This window comes from Macaca nemestrina, chromosome 7 (genome assembly GCF_043159975.1).
Source record: "Macaca nemestrina isolate mMacNem1 chromosome 7, mMacNem.hap1, whole genome shotgun sequence".
In the NCBI taxonomy this organism is placed as follows: domain Eukaryota; kingdom Metazoa; phylum Chordata; class Mammalia; order Primates; family Cercopithecidae; genus Macaca; species Macaca nemestrina.
The window spans coordinates 138,180,844-138,205,345 of NC_092131.1; the positions used below are offsets into that span (position 1 = coordinate 138,180,844).

The 24,502-nt window shown below is 49.9% G+C and overlaps 1 protein-coding gene across 4 annotated transcripts in view; it reads left to right on the top strand.

The window, feature by feature from the left end:
- Positions 1–24,047, top strand: part of LOC105488766 (death associated protein kinase 2) — a 141,458-nt gene extending 117,411 nt beyond the window's left edge. For 2 of the 4 annotated variants that reach the window (XM_011753171.3, XM_011753178.3), the window contains exons 6-10: positions 459–507; positions 1,336–1,362; positions 4,759–4,911; positions 5,986–6,031; positions 7,488–10,836. In XM_011753171.3, coding sequence (XP_011751473.2) covers positions 459–507; positions 1,336–1,362; positions 4,759–4,911; positions 5,986–6,031; positions 7,488–8,096 — 884 coding nt within the window. In that variant the 3' untranslated portion in view covers positions 8,097–10,836. Of the gene's footprint in view, positions 1–458; positions 508–1,335; positions 1,363–4,758; positions 4,912–5,985; positions 6,032–7,487; positions 10,837–18,591; positions 18,682–18,788; positions 18,873–22,476 lie in introns of those variants that run through there. The other 2 variants (XM_011753188.3, XM_011753224.3) reach the window with 2 other exon arrangements.
- The last annotated feature ends 455 nt before the right edge of the window (positions 24,048–24,502 follow it).

A 24,502-nucleotide genomic window follows, 5' to 3' on the forward strand; every position in this document is an offset into this window, starting at 1 on the left:
TTTTTAAAAATTTTTTGTGGAGATGGGGTCTCACTGTGTTGCCCAGGCTGGTCTCCAACTCCTGGGCTCCAGCAGTCTTCCTGCCTCACCCTCCCAAAGTGCTGGGATTATAGGTGTGAGCCACCACACCCAGCCCTCAGGCCTCTTTATAGGGGTACTAGTCCCACTTGAGAGGTTTCCATTCTCATGACCTAGTTACCTCCTAAAGACTGTACCTCTTAATACTATTGCATTGGGGATTTGCTTTCAACATATGAATTTTGGGGACACACAAACATTTGGGCCATGGCAACTCCTTTCCTCAGAAATCTTAGACGCAGATCACCTTTATCTGCTGCTCTAATTTTCCTGGAGATTTAGGATGGAGACATTTGGCACCAAATTCCCTAAAATTCCCTACAACCATCTCTCCTCTCATTTTCACACTCATGTTGACTATTTAATATGACTTCTTTCAGCTCCAGAAATTGTGAACTACGAACCCCTGGGTCTGGAGGCTGACATGTGGTAAGTTGGACAGGCCACCCAGGTGACCTAGCAATCTTTCCAAGGGCAGAAGGCCTCAGATCCTGCTCCAGGTGACATCCCCTTAACCATGAAAGCCCCTTATTCCACACTCACTGTTCAGAGCCTCTGGCTGCTCCCCCAGTATGTTAGACCTGTGGCCAGGGCAGCTGGAGGCCTCTAGGCCTGGACCTGAGGCCAGTTAGCTCCTGGCCAGGTCAGAGCTTTATCAGGAATGGAGGAGCAAAAAGAGAGGCAAGGTGGAGGGTGCAGGCTCACCCCTGGGCCTGCCCCAGCCAGGTTAAATATAATAGTAACAGTAGCTCACTCAGTCGGCCAACCAAGTGGTCACTGAAAGTCCATGCATTCTGGGCACTGTGCTGGGCCTGCGGATACTGCAGGGATTAGTTCTCTGCACAGATGGGACTCGTTTCATTTGGACCCTGCTTTACAGTTGGCCAAGCACCTTTGTTACCTGGTTTTCTAAAATCCTGCCAACAGTCCTGTGAGGTAGTTATCATTATCCTCATTTTATAAGGGGAAAAGGGCTCCCAGGTGGTAAGGGACTTACCTAAATCACACAGCCTGCAAGTGCAAGAGTCTGATCTTGAACTTGGGTCTTCAGACTCAGGATTCGGAGCTCGATGACTCCACACACATCCCGGGCTGCTGCTGAGGAGAGGGATGGAGAGGGGTGTGGAGCATGAGACGGCATCCAGGGTCTACTGTGGAGGAGGCAAGTGACCTCTTCCCCTGAGATCCATGAGGGTGTCCTTGCTCGTCGGGGATTGGACCCAGGTGGCCCTGACTTGACTGTTCTTTATTTTGCAGGAGCATAGGCGTCATCACCTACATCCTGTGAGTATCCCTGATCTAGGGGCTCTGGCTCAGCTTAGATCTGGGGGAACCAGAAGGAATGAGAGAGGGGCAGGCTGACAGACTGACATTTACTAAGCACCCACCATAATCCAGATGCGTTAAGTCCACACAGCAAGCCTGAGGCTAAGTGCTGTAGGTTCATTGTATCCATCTGACCCTGGCATTGAGGTTGAGTAGGCATCCACGGGAGCAGCCTCGGGCTCTCCACTCTGTACAGCCTGTGTCTGCATTTCTCCTGTAGAATGCCAGGACTCCCCTGTTTAGCCTCCCCCAGACTGAGGTGTACTGGAGAATGTTACTTTTCACTCAGAACTCTTTTTTTTTTTGAGACGGAGTCTTGCTCTGTCACCCAGACTGGAGTGCAGTGGCACGATCTTGGCTCACTGCAACCTCCGCCTCCCGGGTTCAAGCAATTTTCCTGCCTCACCCTCCCAAGTAGCTGGGATTACAGGCACCCACCACCATGCCTGGCTAATTTTGTATTTTTAGTAGAGACAGGGTTTCACTATGTTGGCCAGACTGGTCTTGAATTCCTGACCTCATGGTCCACCTGCCTCAGCCTCCCAAAGTGCTGGGATTACAGGTGTGAGTCACTGTGCCCGTCCCCTTCACTCAGAACTCTTTGGACAGCCCTGTGAAGCTACTTATGCCCTCCCCAATCTTGCCTCTTCTTTCTTTCCTCATTTCCCCAGATCCCCTTTTCTTCCTCTCACTGTCTCTCTCCTCCTTTCTCCTTCCTCTTTGCCTGTATTCAGTTGCTTAGACAGAGATTTCCTGCATAGCTCCAGTGTGTAGTGAGTTACCTCTGGGGCTGGAGTCCCATGATACTATCACTTTCCATCTCTGTGACCTTGGGTAGGGACTTAACCTCTGGGCTTGTTTTTCTCATGAGAAAAACGAGAATCACAAACTTCCTGCCATGGGCGTGTTGTAAAAGCTAAATAAGTCAACGTGCAAGTTTCCTAGCCCTGGCTCTGGCACATGCACAGTGGGCTGGTGACTATTCATTCCATCAGCCCTTCCCAACCATTTTCCCTTCACGGCACACATGGAAAATGCTATTTTTATAGCACACTGGAGTAAGAGTCAACTGGTTGGGGCAGGGGGCACCAGTGCTCAGCAGCTGAGGGGATCATTCTCTCAATGATCCCTATGAACCAGGTCTCTGACTCTCCCAGCAGCACTTGGAGTAGGAACCCTGGGTGACATGGTGGATCCCCCTGAGCTGCAGCAGAAGATCTCAACCCTGGCTGCACAGCAGAGCTTTTAACACCCACCATGGCCCAGGCCCCACCCCAGATCTATTATATCACAATTGCTGGGGATAGAGTCTTAGTATCTATATCTTTTAAAACTCCAGCTGAATTTGATGCAAAGAGAAGGCTGAGAACCATCAATCTATAGTTTCAGATCAGAGCCAGAATAGTCTGACTCTGGCTCTTGAAACTTTGATTTCTTCAGGACTCTGATTTGAACTATGAAGGAATCCCATGTAATCCCAGCATTTTGGAAGGCTGAGGTGGGCAGATGCTTAAGTCCAGGAGTTCAAGATCAGGCTGGGCAACATGACAAAACCCCGTCTCTACAAAAAACAAAACAAAAAACTAGCGGGGTGTGCTGGCACACATCTACAGTCCCAGCTACTTGGGAGGCTAAGACAGGAGGATCGCTTGAGCCCAGAAGTTACAGTGAGTCGTAATCGCACAACTGCACTCCATCCTAGGCAGCAGAGCAAGATCCCGTCTCAAAAAAGAAGGAATCCCAGTGTCTGCTGAAGGCATAGTCTTCTTGTGGCTTGTTTGAATTTAACAGCTTTGTTGAGATCTGCTCCATGGCAGGCACCGTACCAGGCCCCAGGATGCGACATGAAGGAGGGTCTTCCCTGCTTGCTGGGGCTCCCTGTCTGTGGGAAACACACCATACACCTAACTCACACCCAGTGGAACCAAGGTTAGGCTGGAGGCATGAACACGCCTCTTTGAGACACAGATGGGAGCCACTGGTTTGCTGAAGGTTTATTGAGAGAGGAATAGACCACATGATTGATGGATCGATTTGAACTGGGATGTAGGGAATGAATGGGATGTGGGTGGAGAAGGAGGGAAGGGCTGTGCTGGCTGAGGAAACAGCGTGAGAAAAGGAATGGTAAACCTTAAGTTCGGCTGAAATGTACCAAGCATGGGGTAAGGACCGACGCTTAATGCCTTGCTCAGGAGTTTAGATGTGATCCTATAGAAGATGGAAGGTCATAGAGGGCTTTTGTGTTCTCACAATAACAATAATAATGGCCATTAATTCCAGAGCCCTTAATGTGGGCCAGGATTACATAAGGCTTTTGTATGCATTTATTCTTTACAACAATCATGTGAGGTGGGAATTTTAGTTTCTTTATTTTACAGATGAGGAAACTACAGCTCAGAGGGGTTCTAGCTTCACACAGCTAATGAGTGGCTTATCAAATTGCAATATCAAAATGTTTCCAGTGCATCTTGCTGCCACCATGCTAAGAAAGTGGCTGTGGAAATGGGGATGACTTTCAAGAGATATTTAGTAAACGGAACCAACAAGGAAGCTTTTGGCCAGTCAGATGTGTCAAGGGAATAGAAAGAAGGGTCCAAGGTGACTCCTGTGCTTCTAGCTTGGGTACTTTCATGAAGTAATGTCATTCATCAAGGGAATGCTTGGAATGGGTTTGGACACAATAAGTTTGGGACAATGGCACTTCTGATCCAGACACCCCTGGATCATGCCTCTACAAAGGCATCCCATGAGCAACTGAAATCTGAGTCAGGCGATAGTAGATTTAGAAGTCATTATTTGTATGACATCTTTGACAGTCCCTGTTGGGGAACCACACAGATCCTTCCTGTCCCTAATGGCCCATCTATTTCCAAACTTCTTGGGCTCTGCTTAAGTTGCTCCTGTAACCCAGAAGGGCTTTCTGTCTCCTTCTCCTTCTGTCTCCTGTCTCTGACAACCTCTTTATTCTTCAAGACACAAACGATGCAAATATCCATGTCACCGTGAAGCCGCACTGGGCCTCCCTCTTTCCTGTGCTCCCCTGTCCTTCCATTATATTCTGCTTTGTCCTGCTGGGGATCACAAAGAGATACGTCTCTGTGTTTCTCTCCCCTCCGCTTTCACATCCCTTGAAGACACAGTTTCTGTCGGGTGCTTAGGAGGAGCTCCGTGAACATGTATTGAATTGGATTCAGCTGAACGGGTTGCTGGTTGGCTGCCCAGAGCGGGCAGGCTGTGTTGCTGGGAGCCTTCCAGCTCCATGCAGCAGTCATGGGGCAGGGTTCCCCTAGTCCATCATCCCCATTTCCACCTACTTTTCCCTTAGTTATGTGATTCCCTGTCTGTTGTACTCAGCCTAAGTGGAGCATCCCCTTTCCTGGGAGACACGAAGCAGGAAACACTGGCAAATATCACGGCAGTGAGTTACGACTTTGATGAGGAATTCTTCAGCCAGACGAGCGAGCTGGCCAAGGACTTCATTCGGAAGCTTCTGGTTAAAGAGACCCGGTAAGAGGACAGAGAAGCCACTGGTTTCTCAGGTACCGATCCCTTCCTATCACCTCTGGCAAAGACCTGTCAGTGTGTCCCTGCTTTGACATAGCTGTCATCTGCACCATTGTGGTCTAATCCGGGCAGGTGCTGGGAAGTGTGGCCTAGCCAAGACGTGGCATTCGTCTTGTTTGCTCAAGTCTTTCTGCTTTCTTCTCCTGTTGAAATGTGAATAATGTGTGTGTGTGTGTGTGTGTGTGTGTGTGTGTGTGTGTGTGCTGGAAGTCAGCCTGGGTTTCTTTAGGGCTCATTACCTTGTGCAGTCTGTCCCAAAGGCACCTGGAATTCAGATGTGAAAAGGTTAAGTGGCAGGATTTTCAAGCCAGTTCAGGTTGGGAGTAGGAGCTAGTAGGCTCGGAGAGGTCAGTACAGTGCGGCGGTGGAAGACATGCTAACCCTATCCCTTCTCCAGGGGCCAGGGTGAGCCACGTGGCTGTGGGGTCAAAGAATGAAATAGGCAGGGATTGCAGGGTGCTGGGTACCCGGAGCATGCCCTGGATGGAGCAGGAAGAAAGGTCCACAGACGAGAACACCATGTCCTCTCTATCCCACAGACTTCAGAGAGGGCCAGAGTGGGGTTGTCTGGAGTGCAAGGGCCCTGATTTTCCTGTCTAAGAGCAGTGCTAGGGAGAGTCACTTACCTGGGTACAGAGCAGCAAAAGGCAGAGAACGGATCCAGGAGGCAAACAGAAAAACAGAGACCAGGGATTTAGCAATGGAGGGTTGGCTTTTGGAAGATTATGGAAGCTCATTAGAGCATTTATGACTTCTTAGGCCATTCAGCTTTGGGACTAACAGTATGGGTTTAGGTAACAAGGCCACTCTATTGAGGGGTCTGCCTGGACTGCTTCCTTCCCCTGGAGTGCAGAATTTGCAGCCAGTTCCCATCCATCTCTGCATCCTCCATTCCACTGGTTTGACAGCAGTGGCCAAATAATACCAAAATATAGTTCTAAAAAGAGTGAGAACAGAGATGGTTGCTCCCAACTTCTGTCCTCATGGATCATCACTGTTTCCCAATCCTCATTGCAGGAAACGGCTCACAATCCAAGAGGCTCTCAGACACCCCTGGATCACGGTAAGGGCACAGCCATGAGTTCCAATGGGCAAAGGGTCCCTGCTCTGTCGCCAGTGTTGGCCTAGGCAGCCGGATGCAGAGGGCCTGTAGAGAGGCCTTTGCTTGAAACGCTGACCCTGGGCACAGATGAAAGCTAGCCAGGGGCCCCAAAGGGCCTGGGCTTGTTCGAATAGGTTTATTTGCTTGCCATTTTAAGTTTATGTGTCTCAAATTCAGGTAACTTATGAAATGAAACTCTCACAAACCTCAGTTGAAACCCTTTTTCTTTGGGGCCAACTTACACAGCGTTCTTTGTTGGAGGGTGTGTCACTGCCACTTCTCCAAGTGGAAATCAGGACTCCCCAGGTGTAGAGAGATCAATGACAATTGAAAACCCCAACTTTGTGACCAGCCCTCCTTCCTTCTGATTTTTGGGGCTCTAAGTCAAGGATGACACTTAAATCAGCCACCCACCTCCTCAGGCCCTGAGGAATGGGGCCCGAGACAGAGGCCTGGTGGGGAAGAGAGACAGCCACTGTCAGGGCAATTCTGTTCCCTCTGGGGAGAGTTGGAGCGAAAAGATGAATCCCTGCCTAACTCGCCTTGCAGTTGGGCTCCCGGCTGCTGGCTTTCCAGAGGCTCTTGTGGTCTGGTGTAGTGAAGAGCACTTTGAGAGGGTGAGACTCAGCAGGATTCAGGCCCTAATTCTGCTGACTGGCCAGCTATGCACACCTGGGGACATCACCAGACTTCCCATTTACCTTAACTGTTACGTGAGAAGGCCAGCAAGGATGAAATGACCATAAGAAAGGTAGAGATAAGAGAGGGTGAGGCAGGCCAGGCGCAGTGGCTCATGCCTGTAATCCCAGCATTTTGGGAGGCCAAGGCAGCAGAAGGATGGCTTGAGCCCCGGGGTTCAAGACCAACTTGAGCAACATGCCAAGACCCCATCTCTCTAAAAAATAATAATCAATCAATCAATACAAAGAGAAGGTGAGGCCTGTGGAAGACAGAACAGGAAGGGCTGGAGTAGTCTGAGAGGAGGTCGGCTTCATCTGCTCAGCTTCATCTGCTCATTGAAGGATGGAGAAGGCCCAAGGAGCCCTGAAGGAGAGATGCTCCTCAGCCCCGCTGCGTGAGCCCTGGCCTCACGCACTGCAGCCCTGCGCAGATGCCTGTGGAGTCCTGGCTGCAGCCTGCTTGTCTGCATGAGCACCCCTTAAATGCTATGCGTGTGGAGCTCTCTGTAATGACTGTGGACCCCTCTGCCCTGAATGAGCATGCAGGCAGCAGCCCCACACTCCTTGACCTCACTTACTGTCTGTGGGGCTGCTCATCCTGCCCTGGTTCTCCCCGCCCTGATGCATGCAATGAATGCCAGAGGCCGCTTGTGTGTGCCTTCTGCTTGCCCCTCAAACTGCCCTCTGGGGCGGGTGGCAAATTAACACTCTGGTTCTTCTGTCTGAACACCCACCAGTCAAAAGGAGAAGTCAGAGCCCCCGAAGAGCGGAAGACAGAGCCCACCCAGCTGAAAACCAAGCGCCTGAGAGAGTACACTCTCAAATGCCACTCAAGCATGCCTCGCAACAACTCCTACGTCAACTTTGAACGTTTTGCCTGTGTGGTGGAAGACGTGGCTCGGGTGGACCTGGGATTCCATGCCCTGGTGGAGGCCAACGATACCATCCAGGACGATGTGGAGGCCCTGGTCTCCATCTTCAATGAGAAGGAAGCTTGGTACCGAGAGGAGAACGAGAGCACCCGGCACGACCTGTCCCAGCTCAGGTATGAGTTCCGCAAGGTAGAGTCATTGAAGAAGCTGCTGCGAGAAGACATCCAGGCCACGGGATCTAGCCTCGGAAGCGTGGCCAGGAAACTGGACCATCTGCAAACCCAGTTTGAGATTCTGAGGCAGGAGTTCTCCGCAGACCTGCAATGGATCCAGGAGCTGGTGGGCAGCTTCCAGCTGGAGAGTGGGAGCTCCGAGGGCCTGGGCTCCGTATTCCACCAGGACACCAGTGAACCCTTGTCAGAGCTGCTCAGCAGATCATGCACTGAGGAAGTTCTGGCCGGCTGGAAGCTCTGATCACCAGAATCTAGTCAGTGATGCATTCCAAGAGGTTTGCAGAAGCATGTTCTCCTCCATCCTGCTGCGGCATCCAGCTAGAATTATCCTGCAGGGGTGTGTGTCTGTAGTGTAGCCTTCCACCCTCTCCACAGAATCCAGATTCGCTGAGGTGCCAGTTCATTCTTCATTCTGCACCTCCCCTCACCAATCTGGTTTTCTGGGAGGATGCTGGCAGGGCAGCCAAGCTGTTAAAACAATTAGAGAGTGAATACCCCTCAGGGTCCCCTTCTCCAGAGGGAGAATGGCTGGCCCTGGAGAGTTGCTTGAGAATTGATTTGTGATGAAGGATTTGTTCACATCTCACTCTCTGCCTACATACCTTATGGACTCTAGATCTTGGGTAATATTTGAGTTAATTCGGAATAACTAAGTCAGCATGGTGCTTTCCTGCTACAGAAGCAGGGATTTAAAATGCATAGAGAAAATAATATTGCCTTTCGTTTGCATTGATTTTTCACTTACCGTGCACTTATGTCTGACAAATGACCTCACTTGATCCTTAAAAGAACTCAGTGAGATAGGAAGGTGGGTGGCATTATTATTATTATGATTATTTCCATGTAACTGATGAGAAAATTGACTCAGAGAGGGAAAATGATATAGTTAATCAATACAGATGAAACAGAAACCCAGGATTCCCATCTCTAAGATGAGGTATATGGGAGAAAGTAGTAAGGCTTTGCTGTAAATAGCTACCTTAATATTAAAGTCCAGGTCCCAGAGGCAAAGTAAGCAACTTCATGCATTCTGCCAGGTGTAGGTGCAATGCATACACCTGCAGATGATTGTCCCAGGAGCTCTGTCCCAGAAGGTACAGTCATTGTCCCTGCTCAGCCGTGTCTCTGTCTGAAGACCAGTCTGCAAGCAGGAGAGAAGGAAAGAAGGAGTCTTCCCATTCCCCACCCTTTTCCCTCTTCTGGCTAATGGCCCCAACTTTGTGTCAAGAATAAAGACCAGAAGGTCCTCAACAGGAGGTTCCTTTTCTTATATACCTAGGCCATTGGGCCTTGAAGGCCTAAGAAATTCCATGAGGGTTTTTGAAAAGGGCGAATGTAAAGATGAGGAAGCACAAGGCCACATGGTCCTTTCATGACCCAAAGCTTTGAGCACCCCTCCCCAAGGATGATAAGATCTCATCTCCCTTTCTCTGGGGAAGGGGACAGTCAACCAACTCATATCAACAGAGCTTGGCATAGGAGCCCATTGCTGAGCTGGAAGCTTGTGGGTGGGGCATAACTTGTATAGTTCAAAGTGTCTTCACAGCCTCACAAAACATCCCTATCTTACAGGCAGACTAAATGATATTCCCAATTTAGAGATGAGGAAACAGACAGAGGATGGGATTTTCCCAAGGTCACATCATTATGGCAAAAGTAGAGGCCTTCTGATGACAAGTCTGTTGCTCTTTCTGCTTCCCCTGGCTGCGCCAGGCTCCAGAGGTTTACTGCCTGCTTGTGGGGGCAGCTCACACCTGGATTCATCCATCCATTTACAAATTATACTTAGGCATCAACCAACTGCCAGTTGCCTGGCTTGACTCTGGGGATACAATGTTGAGTAAAAACAGGCCTGATTCCTGCCTCACGGAGTGCTCAGTCCAGCGAAGGATTTGAACATTGATCAAGAATCACAGAAAGGTAGAGCTGCAGCTTGTGTTTATGCTGGGAGAGAAGCACGTAGTGCTGCAGGGGCCTGCCGTCGGGGTCTGACAGCGTCGGGGGAAGTCTCCTGAAGAGTGACACTGGAACGGAGATCAGCTAAGCCAACCAGGGAGAGAGAAGTTTCCCAACAGAGCCACCATGCCAGGGCTCTGTGATGAGAGGCGATGTGGAAGGTTGAGAATGCGAGGATTGAAAGCTGGAGGGGAGAGAATGGAATATAGTGTGGAAATGACCAGAGAACAGGCAGGACCAGCAGGGCTTTGGCCATGTAGAAAAACTCTGCCTTTATCCCGAAAGTCAAGGGAAGCCAGCAGGTTCCCGGTGCTGGGGAGGGAATGCCTCATGAACAGCTCAGATAGGAAGTGGTTTAGGACAAGACAGGAAAGTTTCATCTCATGAAACCATTTCTTCAAAATCCTATCTCCTTTTCTATTCACATGAAGGATCATTTCAAATATCATATACAATATTTGTAACAGAAACTTTCTTCATCACTTATGAGAAACCATGGTGATAAGATGCATCATCATTTTATGGACCACTAAGAAAAAAAGCCTAAGATGGGGAGTCTAATAGGAACCTCCCTCTACCCCCACCAAATAAAGCTGTGATGCCCTCAGTGAGAGGGTAAATGAGAAAGGGGGAGCAAGGAAACCTGTGTGTCTCAACCTTGACACTGAGTGGGGGTGAAAAATCCTCCCCTGAGAACAGGAGTCCCAAGCCGGTGGTACTCATGCAGGTTGCTTTCTGAATTTGTACAATCAGTGTGATCCAAAAGAACATCAAGCAGAGAATGTAACGTCTGACAGTCTGAGGCTGGGTAGCCCTGGACGGCTAGCAGAAACAGTACTGTCCTCTTCCGGAGCACCTGCCTTCTCTCCAGGCCAACAGTAAGAATATGATACCATCGTCTGGGAGATGCCTCCTGACTTCAGAGATCCAAAAATGTACATCTTGGAACCAATGAAAGATGACAAAAGCTCCGTTTCCTACATCCCACCCAAGAGAATTGGTTCAAATGACCCGTCTACAGTCTCTGCAAGGTCTTACCTGCACGGTCACAGGAAGTTGTATACATGTTTGGTGCTGAGACACTGCAAATATTAAATGTCCCTTTGGTCATGTTAACACAACTTTACCTTCACACAGCCAGGTTTCTAAGGAGAGGAAGCCACTGATGGGGCAACACAGGGCAAGCTCTTTGGTGAAGGTCAAAATAGAATGCAGACCCAGTGTGGTGGCTCACGCCTGTAATCCCAGCACCTTGGGAGGCCGAGGTGGGTGGATCAGATGAGGTCAGGAGTGCGAGACCAGCCTGGCCAACATGGAGAAACCCTGTCTCTACTAAAGATATAAAAATTAGCTGGGCGTGGTGGTGGGTGTCTATAGGGCCAGCTACTCAGGACACTCGGGAGGCTGAGGCAGGAGAATCTCTCGAACCTGGAAGGTGGAGGTTGCAGTGAGCCAAGATTGCACCACCGCACTCCAGGCTGGGTGACAGAGTGAGACTCTGTCTCAAAAAATAGAATACAGTAAAAGAGTAAAATATCAGCAATGATTTGAATGGGGGAAATTGGGAAAAGTGGTTATTTTAGAATCGTGATCAGTTACACACAGCACTGAGAGTCACCCGTTTAGTTGGCCCCAAGCTGGACTCCGAACTCTAAGTGGTTTTCCTTACAGCAGTGAGATTGTCCTCTCTGTGCTCACGTCCAGTTATTGTAACTGCTTCTCACTTAGACGTGTCATAAACAGGCCTTTCTCTGTACAAAGAGCTTCTAAAGACAAAGAGTTGAGAAATGCCCCCAAGTCTTTTGGGGAAAGCAGAGGAGACCGTGACCTTCTTCTGTGTCCTGGCCAGCCGAAGTCCCATCCTCCCATGGCATCGGAACCTGATGCTGGGGGAACCAGGGGGTCCTGAGGGATGCAGCCACAGGACCTGCTTATCTCTGCGCCCCACATGCCCTCAGCTGACTTTTTACAACAGTGTTGAGGGCTAACAATGGCGGGAAGGGCTATGGGAGTGGACTGTTTCGCTGGTGCCTAGAGGAGGGAAGGCTTGTGGGTGCTGCTCTGTGGGCAGCCCCTCTGCCATTGAGGATTTTTAATTCACTAAACTGCAGATTTTTTTTGGGGGGGGGCAGGGGTACAGCCTCACTGTGTTGTCCAGGCTGGAGTGCAGTGGCACGATCTCGGCTCACTCCAACCTCTGCCTCCCAGGTTCAAGCAATTGTCCTGCCTCGGTCTCCTGAGTAGCTGGAACTACAGGTGTGTGCCACCACGCCTGGCTAATTTTTGTATTTTAGTAGAGATGGGGTTTCACCATATTGGTCAGGCTGGTCTCGAACTCCTGACCTCAGGTGATCCACCCACCTCGGCCTCCCAAAATGCTGGAATTACAGGCGTGAGCCACTGAGTCCAGCCCAGCCTGCAAATGAAAGGTCGGCTTCTGTGCTCTGTTCAAACACCATCCTGGGCTGTTTGGGAGGGGAAAGTGAGTGTATGACATTGCCCTGAATAATGATTCTCAAGGAAGCTGGCGAGCTGGCCCTTGGGGAAGGCAGCTGCCTGTCCCTGCTGTGAGGCAGGTGCTCACAGCCTAGCTTTGCCTGACTGTGTCTCAGAAGGTGGGGTGATGGTTTGGTAATTTTGATTCTGCAGCTGCGGGAGCCTGGCAGTGAAGGGAATGAGCAGAGAAATAATGGCAGAAAGAGTCGGAGTCTCCCCCATGGGCCCCCTCCCCACCCCTGCAGGTGATCATGAAGATGGTGGCTTCCTACCTCACTCCATCACGCAGTACAGGTGGCCCGGCCCATGCTGGAGGTGGCTGTGTGCCCAGCTGTCACCCCTACTGTCAACTTTCTGTAAATGTCTGTGGAACTGGATGCCGTTTTTCCTTGGTCTGTGAAATTCTTGACCCCACAGTGGGCATGTTCACATTGCAGAAGGGTCCAGTGCCATTGAACAAACACTGATTGTGCTCTGGCTCGGGGAGGTTACAGACAAGGACAAGACAACCTCAAATAAAAGACTCAGTGTCTGGGGCAGATGGGGACCCAGCCAACTAGATGGGAAAAGCTGTGGTGAGTGATAAAATAGAGCTTCCTCATCTCCTAGGAATCAAAGGAGAGAGGAATTCTGATTGAGAAAGGGTAAGCGGGTGGCAGAGAAAAGAGGCCTTCCCAGGGACTCTGTCCCCACCAGTGACCACCCCCTTCCACCCCCAAACTGTGTCCCTTGAGGAAGGCATGAGTGAAATCTGGAAGGGCGGGGGGATGAGCCCAGACTGGGGTTGGGAACTTGGAACAGTTGAATGGAGATTAAAGAGAGGAAGATGACAGAGATTTAAAAGAGAGTTTTAAACTTTTTGTTATGGTCCCCTCAGCAGGAAAATTGTCAAAACTTGCACAGAAGTACAAGGAATGGGATAGTGGATTCCAGGACCCATGACCCCGCTCCAGCAAGAATCAAGTCATGCGGGTCCTCTTTCATTCATCTCTCCCATTACTTTTCTTCTGGGGTATTTTAAAGCAAACTTCAGACTTATGTAACTCATAAATTCTCCAGCATAAATCTCTGCTAAGGATTTTCTTCTTCTTCTTCTTCTTCTTCTTCTTTTTTTTTTTTTTTTTTTTTTTTTTGAGACAGAGTTTCACTCTTGTCGCCTAGGCTGGAGTATAATGGCGCTATCTTGGCTCACTGCAACCTCCACCTCCCAGGTTCAAGCAATTCTTCTCCTGCCTCAGCCTCCCGAGTAGCTTAGATTACAGGCACCCACCACCACACCTGGCTAGTTTTTGTATTTTTAGTAGAGATGGGATTTCACCATGTTGGCCAGGCTAGTCTTGAACTCCTGACCTCAGGTGATCTGCCTGCCTCGGCCTCCCAAAGTACTGGGATTACAAGCATGAGCCACTGCACCCAGCCAGGACTTTCTTTTTAATATAACCCCGTGCCATTATCACACCTGACAAAATCAGCGGTAGTTCCTTTATCTCACCTGAATTCCCACTCCATACTCACATGTCCCCACCACTCCCAACAGTGTCCCATTACAGCTGGTTTGTTCAAATCAGGATCCAAACAGTCCACATGTGGCATTTGGTTGCTATGTCTCTCAAGTCTCTTGGGTTTTATAACAGTACAAAAGGAAGAACGTTTGGAGCTTTTCCTGGGGAGAAAAATTGCTCAGAAAACTGATGGTCCCATAGAAGAAGAATAAAAAAGAGAGCGTATCCATGTCGAGACCTAACTCAGAAAAATGAGACCAGGCCAAGCAAGGAAAGGGACATTTCTGCCTCCTTCCACTGGCTTGTTCACTGTAGGGGACAGCCTGCAGGCTCACAGCCTTTCTGCAGTTCCCCCTCCCACTTAGGAGGAGGCAGAGACTCAAGCCTCCCACAAGCCCTATGTGCTCCTTTCCTGGGAAAACAGGTGGGTGAAGGCAGAAGAGCCCAGGCTTCAGCCATCAAAACAGCCAGTGAAGGGAAGGGGTGGAGGGGTGCCACCTGTAAAACTCCATTGAGGGAAGGGCAGCGGGGAGGGGTCCTGGGCAGGAGAGAAGTGGGTGTGAGAGTGCCCTTGGTTTCACTGGAGTAAGGGGCTGGAGAGATGGCACAGATGGGGGTTGGAGGTGCAATCTGCTTGCAGTTCCTAAAGGAGGCCTAGTATCTAGAGAAAATCGTTGTGTGTGGGGTGGAGCTGGGGGAGTCGCCTCTTCTGTAAAGCCAGGATTCCTTTTTCATGCCTTAGCAGCAGCTGCTGCTTCCTGCCGCTGCCTGTGGATGTTGGTACCGACCTGGCACACCCCACTGGACTTTTTCAAAGGCATTTGCAGCTGCATAAACAAAACTTGACTATCCCACAGTTTTCTGTCTTTTTGCTTCCCTTTTGGACATTGTTCCAAGACACCAAACACACTCCTAGGAGCCTGGTCAGAATCACCGGGACTCCCTGGTATCACAGATGGACCACAAGGCCGGAAGGCGGGCACTTTCTGTTTGCAGGGAGGGGCGGTCAGGAGAAGGCAGGACACAGTTCCATCTCCCCCTCACACCCTCACTTGAATCAAAAGTATTTGTGCCACATTCCCTCTGGGAACAATTTTGCTGCAGAATTTTCACCTCTGCTGCAGAATTTACATGTTTCCAGGCTGAGATGTCAGCATCAGCGTTTAGTGAGGCTCTTAACAACCAGGAAGGCCCATTGATTAGGAAAGGCCAGCCTGACAGATTCATAGCCCCGTGGCCGCCTCCTCAGGGTTGGTGCTGTTGTGTGTAGCTATAAACAGGGCCCTCAAAAGAATTGCATCACCTCCCATTAATAGCCTCTGGGAAGATGATCTCACCTGACATTTTAGCTGGGCCCCTCTGCTCAGTGGCTGGCACTGCTTGACCAGGAGGCGGGTGGGATTCTCATTAACGAGATCCCCCACACCTGCATGTTGACCTTCCAGCCATGGGCTTAGCTCTTCCTCCCCTGGGTGAGGGTGCCAATCAGTAAGTGGACAAAAAGAAATCTCTTCTCCTCCAGAGTCTACTAATCCCATCTCAGCAAACTCTCCTTGAGAGGTGCAAGTGCCCCTGTGAGGGTTATGCTCAAAGATCATTCATGCCCAAGAGAATTGCAGACGTCAGTGAAGTTACAGTTAGAAACGGTTGATGGGTTGGGGAGGGTGCTAAGCACCTTGGAAAGGAAATTCTAGGAGCTTGGAGGTATGAGGGAGAGAGGACTAACAAAAAGCAAGCAGTCAGCCCTCCCTACCTGCAAGTTCCACATCCTCAGATTCAATCAACCACAGATCAAAAATGTGCAAAAAGTAAAAAAGATAACGTTACAATAATAAATGCAAATAATACAGTGTGATAACTATTTACATAGCATTTACATCATATTTGCTATTATAAGTAATTTAGAGAAGATTTAAAGCATTAGGGGAGGGTATGTGTAGGTTACATGCAAATACCACACCATTTTCTAATACGGGACTTGAGCATCCATAGATTTTCGTATCTGTGGCAGTCCTAGAACCAACCCTCCAAGGATACTGAAGAGTGAATGTGAATAAATACAGAACAGAATATCAGGTAGCACCACGTGTAATGAAGATTTAGTACCCCGGCATAGTGAGTCATGGGGGCAGTTGGGTTGCTACTTTATATAGGGTGGTCAAGGAAGGCTTCCCTGAGGAGATAACATTTGAGCAAAGACTTGAACAAAGTGACAAAGTGAATATAGGAGGGAGCAAGGGCAAAGACCCGGAGACTTTGGATTCACAGACCAGCAAGTGGACCTGTGTGATGGGAGCCAAATGGACAGGAAGGAGAGAGGTAGAAAATCCGGGTGGAGGGTGCAGGCCTTGAGGGTCTCCATGAGCTCATGGGGATGTATAGAGAGCACGGGGAAGCCACTGGAAGGCTTGGAGAAGGAAAAAGGCAAGGTCTTCAGCACAGATTTGTCACCCTCCACCTACTTTTGTGCCTCCCTTCCAGGGGGGACTAGACCCAGGGCTGGGCTCGCAGGTGCACAGAGTGGGTGGGTGACAGTTAAAGACAGGATCTAGAAGACTGGACATGGCCTGGTGGTTCCTCTGGCAGCCTCGTCCTTTTCTCTTCCCATTCCTTGTCTTTCTCCTTCCCCTCCTGTCTTTCCTTCTGCACTCTTTGGCCCAAAGCACTGTGCTTCAGTTTCGAGGGTGAATAGCCCCTGGTTTCTCATCTCCCATCCACTTCTAGGTGGCATGCACTCCCCGTCCAGCTCCGGGTCACCCCAACCCCTGTCCCTGGACCTCTACATCCTGCTGACTCCTGGGCAGGGCCATGGGGAGCCTTTGTGCCCTGACACCCTTTCAAAGTGGTGTGACTGGGCTGACCAGGTGACCTGAGCCCCTCATCAGTGGGAGTAAGTAGGTCCCAGGTCCTGGGATTTCATTCCAACTTGTCTCTCCAACAGCTCAGGGAAACGACTTAACCGTACAACTATTAAGCACTCACTGTTGTAGGTTCCGGGTAGGGAGGAGAGTTGGGTTTGGGGCACTGACATAGACAGGAAGAAAGTCTGTGCCCTCCAGTCATTTTCCAGGAGTGGGATGAGTCCTCTGCAAGGTTGACTGACAGGTGCTGGACTTAATAAAGGAGCACATGCTTTGTTCATGTCAGGGAGGGAGACATGATTTTCTGAAATTTGTCTTGGAGGAGATCATGTCTGAAATTGGCCTTTGAAATACTTGAAGGCCTTCCAGGGGGATGGGCGGCAGGGGCTGCCATGGGATGGACCTTCTGCCAGAGGGTGCCAGCTCCAGAGCAGTGTGGCCGGCAGTGTGCACTGGCTTTCTTCTGGTGCCTGATGCCATGATGAAAAATCAAGCATGGAGGTGTGCTCGGAGCATGGTCAGGAGACAAGACCCGCACTTGGGAATCAACAAGCAAGCTCGCTTAGCATTCACCAGATGCCCAATGAGGCATTGCGGCAGGAAGGCTATCAGAGCACAGAGAAAACCAGAGCTGCCCAGGACCTTTGGAATCATTCTGGGCAGTTCATTTTCTTGAGGTCATGGGGGCTTTGAGATTCAATAAAAGCTATCAATGCTCCTCCAAAGAAATGCATGTCTGTACATACTAAATTTTAAAAATTGAGTTATAATTTATATACCATAAAATTCACCATTTTAAAATGTACAATTCAGTGGTTTTTAGTATACTCACAAGGTTGTGTAACCATTATCACTATCTAATTCCAGAATGTTTACATTACCCCAGGAAGAAATGTCATACCCTTTAGTAGCCATTCCCCGTTCTTCCCTTTCCCTGGCCCCTGGTAGCTACCCATCTGCTTTGTTTCTAAGGATATGTCTGTTCTGGACATTTTATTTAAATTGAATCATACAGCAGGTAGCCTTTTGTGTCTGGCTTTTTTCATTTAACATAATGTTTTTAAAGTTCATCCGTGTTGTAAAATGTATTGGACTCAATTTTTTATGAATAGTATTTCTGACTAATATTCCTTTGTATGGATATAGCACATTTTGTTCACAGAACCCCTGAAACCTCTCTTGATTTCAGAAAACCTTATTTTACAAAAGGGGGGAGTTGAAGAGGGAATGGAGAAGGCAGGAAAGCTCACTATAACTTTTTACTATGTATTGAGTGGTGCTGGGCTAAGCACTTTATATATGTGTGATCATATAATTCTTAACCCTGTGACATATTATAATCCCCATATTACAGATGGGGAAACTGAGGCTCAGAGAAACCATCCCAAGCTTCTTGGAGAAGTCAAGATTTAAGCTGAGCTTTGACTGCCAGCCTGTGAAAAGCAACTGCACATCCTGTCACCTCTTGACTTTCATCAAAGCCCTTATTTCCTTCCATTTATTTTTTAATGGAGTATGAATTCCCTATCTACCAACAAGGCATTTGTTTTGCTAAGCCCAGAATCGCCCCAGTGCCCAGAAGGCATCCCAGACTGCCGTAAAATGACCCTCTCCCCAAAGTGATGTGTGACGGAAGCCCCTGCCTCCTGCCGTTCCCCTTCAGGAGCTGCTGAGCCTCCAGCCAAGGCTGTCTGTGTGTCAGGCTGTGGTAATAATAGCTGAGAGGCATCTCCTGAACAGCTGAGACATGTGTAGCTGTTGCCCTGACTGTGATGCTCCCACCGTGTGCCCCGCCTGGTGGGGAGATGCCAGGGTCAAGCCAAGGGTGGTGGGCATGCGGTGGGCGGGGGGTTCTGCGGCGAGGAGGGTGGCTGCTGTCTGAAGCCCAGCAGCAGCTGCCATGCTCTGCTTTGTCTCTCAGCCGGTGGACAACCAGCAAGCCATGGTGCGCAGGGAGTCTGTGGTCAATCTGGAGAATTTCAAGAAGCAGTATGTCCGCAGGCGGTGGAAGGTGTGTCCAGGGCTGGGGTGGCCCGGGGGACCTGGGCGGGGTTTCTGGCTCTCCTGGGTCTCCGTGTACATTCTCACCTGGGCATTCCTTTCCTCTGCCTCCCTCAGCTCTCCTTCAGCATCGTGTCCCTGTGCAACCACCTCACCCGCTCGCTGATGAAGAAGGTGCACCTGAGGCCAGATGAGGACCTGGTGGGTAAATGCGTGCCCTCTTCTTGGGCAGAATTCTGGGGTAGCCTGGAGCTCAGGGATGAGTGAGTTCCCTTTCCCCTCGCAAGGCAGGTGGGTGTTCACTGTTGCCAGCCAGTTCTGCTGGCCCAGTCCTCCTCTTCCCTGAAGGCTGAAGTATGATCTCAGAGGAATGTGGGGACCTCTGGGTGGTGCCGGGAGGGAAGGGCCGATGCGGCAGCATGAACTCCTGGAGGATCTCCCATCCTTTCCTGGTGGGCCTTCAGAGGGGCCGCTGCTGCTGGCTGACCACAGACAACCTCAAACGTATTTCTGACACAACCCAAAAGCTGCTTTAGAATGGGAGCTTTACATTCTCTTTTCCATATTTCCATTTCTGCTTTGCTTCAGATTACCATCATCATAATATTTAGACAAGATCTTATATTTGATTGCTTTATTGCCATTTTGTATATATTTAAAAGGAGTAGCTCGTAACAGAATATACTGGTGAAGAGGGTGGCCTCTGGAGTCAGACTGCCAGGATTCAAATCTGCCACTTACTGTGTGACCTTGAGGAAATTACTTAACCTCTCTGTGCTGAGATTTCATCATTTGTAAAATGAGGTTAATAATAGTTCCTAAAGGTTAAATAATGACATATTCTTTTTTTTTTTTTTTAAGACAGATTTTCACTCTTCTTGCCCAGGCTGGAGTACAGTGGTGCAATCTCGGCTCACCACAACCTCCACCTCCCGGGTTCAAGCGATTCTCCTGCCTCAGCCTCTCGAGTAGCTGGGATTACAGTCATGCGCCACCACTCCCAGCTAATTTTGTATTTTTAGTAGAGACAGGGTTTCTCCATGTTGGTCAAGCTGGTCTTGAACTCTCAACTTCAGGTGATCTGCCCAGGTGATCTGCCCACCTTGGCCTCCCAAAGTGCTGGGATTACAGGCATGAGCCACCGTGCCCGGCCAATAATGACATGTTCTTACAGCCTGGGTAATGTAAGTGCTCAGTAAGTGTTAGCAATTATTGTTGTTGTTTAAAACCCTCCTGTAGGCTGGCCGTAGTGGTTCGTGCCTATAATCCCAGCACTTTGGGTGGCTGAGGCAGGAGGTTCACTTGAGTCCAGGAGTTAAAGACCAGCCTAGGCAACATAGTGAGACCCGGACTCTACAAAACAAAACAGACAAACAAACAAAATTAGCCGGGTATGGCGACACACACCTATAGTCCTAGCTACTCAGGGAGTTGAGGTGGGAGGATCACTTGAGCCCAGGAGTTAAAGGTTACAGTGAATTATGATCACGCCACTGCATTGCAGCCTGGGCAACAGAGCATGGCCCTACCTCTAAAGAAAATTAAATTTAAAAATTAAAAAAATAAAATCCTCCTGTAGACTTTAAAATGCAGTCGGTAGGGGTTCCCCGGACAGCCCTTCCCCCCACTTACGGAGTGTGGTATAGGGTGCTCAGGAGTGTCTGGGATGCCACAGGTCAGGACAGAAGGGGATGCCTTGCTCAGGGAAGGACTGGGAGGTGGGTGCGTAAGAGGGCTGAACAGCCTCATGGTGCACAGCTAGACCCACGACAGCCCTGCTGTCCCCACTCCCTCCACACAGCCTGGGGTATTCTGTCTTCAGCGTGATCTCTTGCCAGCACTTGAGGATTTATGGCCCAGAGGCCCCAAACAACTGTGTGGCTTTGACCAAGCCTTGTGCCTGCTCTGGCGGCTTTCCTCATCTCCTGTGAAGGGGATTGGACCACTGTCCCTCTGAGAATCCCTGATAATGACAAGCAGACTTCACCCAGCTTATTTTTTTACTGTTTGGCTCTGACTCATGCTAAAAAGTTGCTATTCGGCAGAGCTTGAGTTATTTTTATTGTTATAGCCGGGCTTGGTCTAGGATATTTGGCTAAAGTTGATCTTGACCTTGGATTTCCAGCTGGCTCAGGCTGGAGGAAGGGGAAGAGGCCCTGGGAGGATGAGTGGCAGATGGTGGGCATGCCTCGCAGGCTGAGCCACTGGCCCTGCTTCCCTGACAAATGCGATCTGTGGGGAGAGAGGACCAGAGTAATTGAGAAGAATGCCAATTTTTTTTTTTTTTTTTTTTTTTTTGAGACAGAGTCTTACTCTGTCTCCCAGGCTGCAGTGCAGTGGCACCATCTCAGCTCACTGTGACCTCCACCTCCCAGGTTCAAGAGATTCTCCTGCCTTAGCCTCCTGATTAGCTGGGATTACAGGCCTGCACCACCATGCCCGACTAATTTTTGTATTTTTAGTGGAGATGGGGTTTTGCCATGTTGGCCGGGCTGGTCTCGAACCCCTGACCTCAGGTGATCGGCCCACCTCGGCCTCCCAAAATGGTGGGATTACAGGCGTGAGCCACCACGCCGAGCCAAAAAGAATGTCAATTTCTTTCCAAACTTTTGTTCTTGTACAAATATTCTTAAATAGTACTCTTTTTACTCAAACAGCAAGCATCATCAGCTCAAAGTTTCATCCTAGAAGTGGAAAAGGGTTGGGTCCCAGATATCTGTTATACAGTTTTCCCAAAGGGACTTTCCTTTAAAAAAAAAAAAAGAAAAAAAAAAAAAAAAAAAAAGGCCAGGCGCTGTGGCTCATGCCTGTAATCCCAGCACTTTGGGAGGCCAAGGCGGGTGGATCATGAGGTCAGGAGTTCGAGACCAGCCTGGCCAACATGGTGAAACCCCGTCTTTCCTAAAAATACAAAAATTAGCTGGGTGTGGTGGCACGTGCCTGTAATCCCGGCTACTCAGGAGGCTGAGGCAGGAGAACTGCTTGAACCGGGAGCCGGGAGGCAGAGGTTGCAGTGAGCCGATATCACGCCATTGCACTCCAGCCTGAGCAGCAAGAGTGTAACTGTCTCAAAAAAAAAAAGCACTGGAATTGGACATTGGACAACAGATATTTTAGGACTGAAGTCATTGTGGATTAGTACTTCTTTTAATAATTTTAATAATTACATTAGATTATCAAGACTTGGATGAAAAGACATTTTGGCCTCAGGGTGGCTGCCTTAGCTCTGGTTTGCCATGTAGGAGCTGACAGACAGTACTTTAGACTCATTTCCTCTTTTATAAAAATGGAACTCAGAAGTCATTTCCCTGGAAAAACTGCTCGGCAAGGTGGCTAAAGGTGCAGCCCCTCAAAGAAGAAGGGGCATGGGATGGTGGCTGTCGGAGCATGGGGAGGACCCTGTGGCTCATGGCCATCCTCCAGTCTCTCTAGGCCAAGCTCAGGAGACCCAGCAGCCACAGACCACCCAGCCAAGTGGCCTTGATTATGTGGCAGCCTCAAGGGGAACTGGATGTAATTTTCTTTATTATAATTTGGCCTCTCCTGATGTCTGGTTTCCCTTAGATGCCCTGCTGCTTTCCTTCCTCCTGGGAGTGTCCTTCCTCAAAGTAGCTGGTCTAGCCGCATTTCAGATCCCTCCCCTCCCCCAACCCCTGGATGGCGCAACAGGCTTGCTTTCACCACTCACCTCCCTGGCTTGCAGGCCCCTGGCCCAGGTGAATCAACCCAGGTTGCCCAGCACAGCCCCATTCCTGGAATCTCATGATCCTCCTGCCCTGGACCTCTTTCTCTTTGTTTTCTCCAGAGGAACTGTGAGAGTGACACTGAGGAGGACATCGCCAGGAGGAAGGCCCTCCACCCGCGGAGGAGGAGCAGCACCTCCTAACTGGCCTGGCCTGCAGTGGCTGCCAGGGAAGTCTGGGCCCAGCGGCGCTCCCTTCTGTGCAGACTCTTGGACCTAGCTCAGCACCAGCACCCGGGTGTCCTGAGCACTTCGCAAGAGAGGTGGGCCCACAGAATTAAGAAGAGCTTGCAGGCAAGCCAGGAGACCCTGGGAGCTGTGGCTGTCTCCTGTGGAGGAGGCTCCGACTTTCCCAAAGCTCTTAATTCTCCATAAAATGGGCTTTCCTCTGTCTGCCATCCTCAGAGCCTGGGGTAGGGGTGTGGACTTAGGAAAACAATATAAAGGACATCCTCATCATCACGCGGTGAAGGTCAGACTCAGGCAGCCTTCCTCACAGGCTGAGGGGGTTCAGAACCAGCCTGGCCAAAAATTACACCAGGAAGACACAGTCCTCCCCACTGGGAACAGGGTGATTGAGGAAAGTGAACCTTGGGTGTGAGGGACCAATCCTGTGACCTCCCAGAACCACGGAATCCAGGACGTCAGGCTGACCAACACCTCAGACCTTCTGAAGCAGCCCATTGCTGGCCCGCCATGTTGTAATTTTGCTCATTTTTATTAAACTTCTGGTTTACCTGATGCTCGGCTTCTTTTAGGGCTACTCCCATCTGATTTCCTTTAGCCCGTGTGCCTGTGACTCTGGGGGGGTACCCAGTGGGGTGCTGAGTGGACAGAATCTCAGAAGGTCCTCCTGAACTGTCCCCGCAGGCCTGCAGTGGGCCTGCCTCCTCCTTGCTTCCCTAACAGGAAGGTGTCCAGTTCAAGAGAATCCACCCAGAGACTGGGAGTGGTGGCTCATGCCTGTCATCCCTGCGCTTTGGCAGTCCGAGGCAGGGGAATTGCTTGAGCTCAAGAGTTGGAGACCACCCTGGGCAACATGGCAAAACCCAGTCTCTACAAAAAATACAAAAAATTAGCCAGGTGTAGTGGTAGCACCTGGCATCCCAGCTACTCCAGGGGCTGAGGCAAGAGCATTGCTTAAGCCCAGAAGGTCGAGGCTGCAGTGAGCTGAGATCACACCCCTGCACTCCAGCCTGGGTGACAGAGAGAGACCATATCCAAAAAAAATTTTAAAAAGGGTTGCCAGAGACGAGCATGCCCATGCTCCCTCTACCTCACTGCCACCACTCCTGCTGTTAGGGACTGAGTGTGTCTCCCTAAAATTCCTATGTTGAAGTCTTAACCCTCGGTACCACAGAGTATCACTGTATTTGGAGATGGGGTCTTTAGAAAGGCACTTAAATTAAAATGAGCTCACTGGTGTGGGCCCCAATGCAATATAGTTGGTGTCCTTATAAGAAGGGGAGGTTAGGACACGCAGGAAAGGCCACACGAAGGCCCAGGAGTGGGAGGGGGAATAGCCATCAACAAACTAAGGAGGGGGGCTCAGAGGAAACCAACCCTGCTGACACCTCAGTCTTAGACTCTGGCCTCAAACATTGTAAAAAAATAAACTTCTGTCTTTTAAGCTACTCGGTCTGTGGTACTTTGTTATGGCAGCCCTAGCAAAATATACACCTGCCAACTACAGCCAAGATGGGGGCAGGAGAATCCCTAACGATGTGGGTGGAGAAGGGCAAAGAAGGATCCACGGGGAGAAGGGAGAGGAGAAAGAGACGGATGACCTGGGCCCTTGGAAATGGCAAGGGAAGCTCACTCAATGGCATCGAAATGTGGGCCCTGTTTCTCAGGCCACAAGAATGGCGTTGCTGAGCAGACTCAAGAGATGATCCATGGAAGTCAGAAATACAGTCAGGGCGAGGCCAGGAGGCTGGGAAAGTACATGGGAAGAGGCTGAAAGAGAAGTTTTAGAAGGTGAGGAAACTGAGCTGAGGAAGTGAGCCAGGAAGGAGAGAGGGGAAAACTATTACTAAAAGGAAAGGGTCCTGGGGAAGGAGGTCCCAGTTCCCTTTGTCAGCAGACAGTG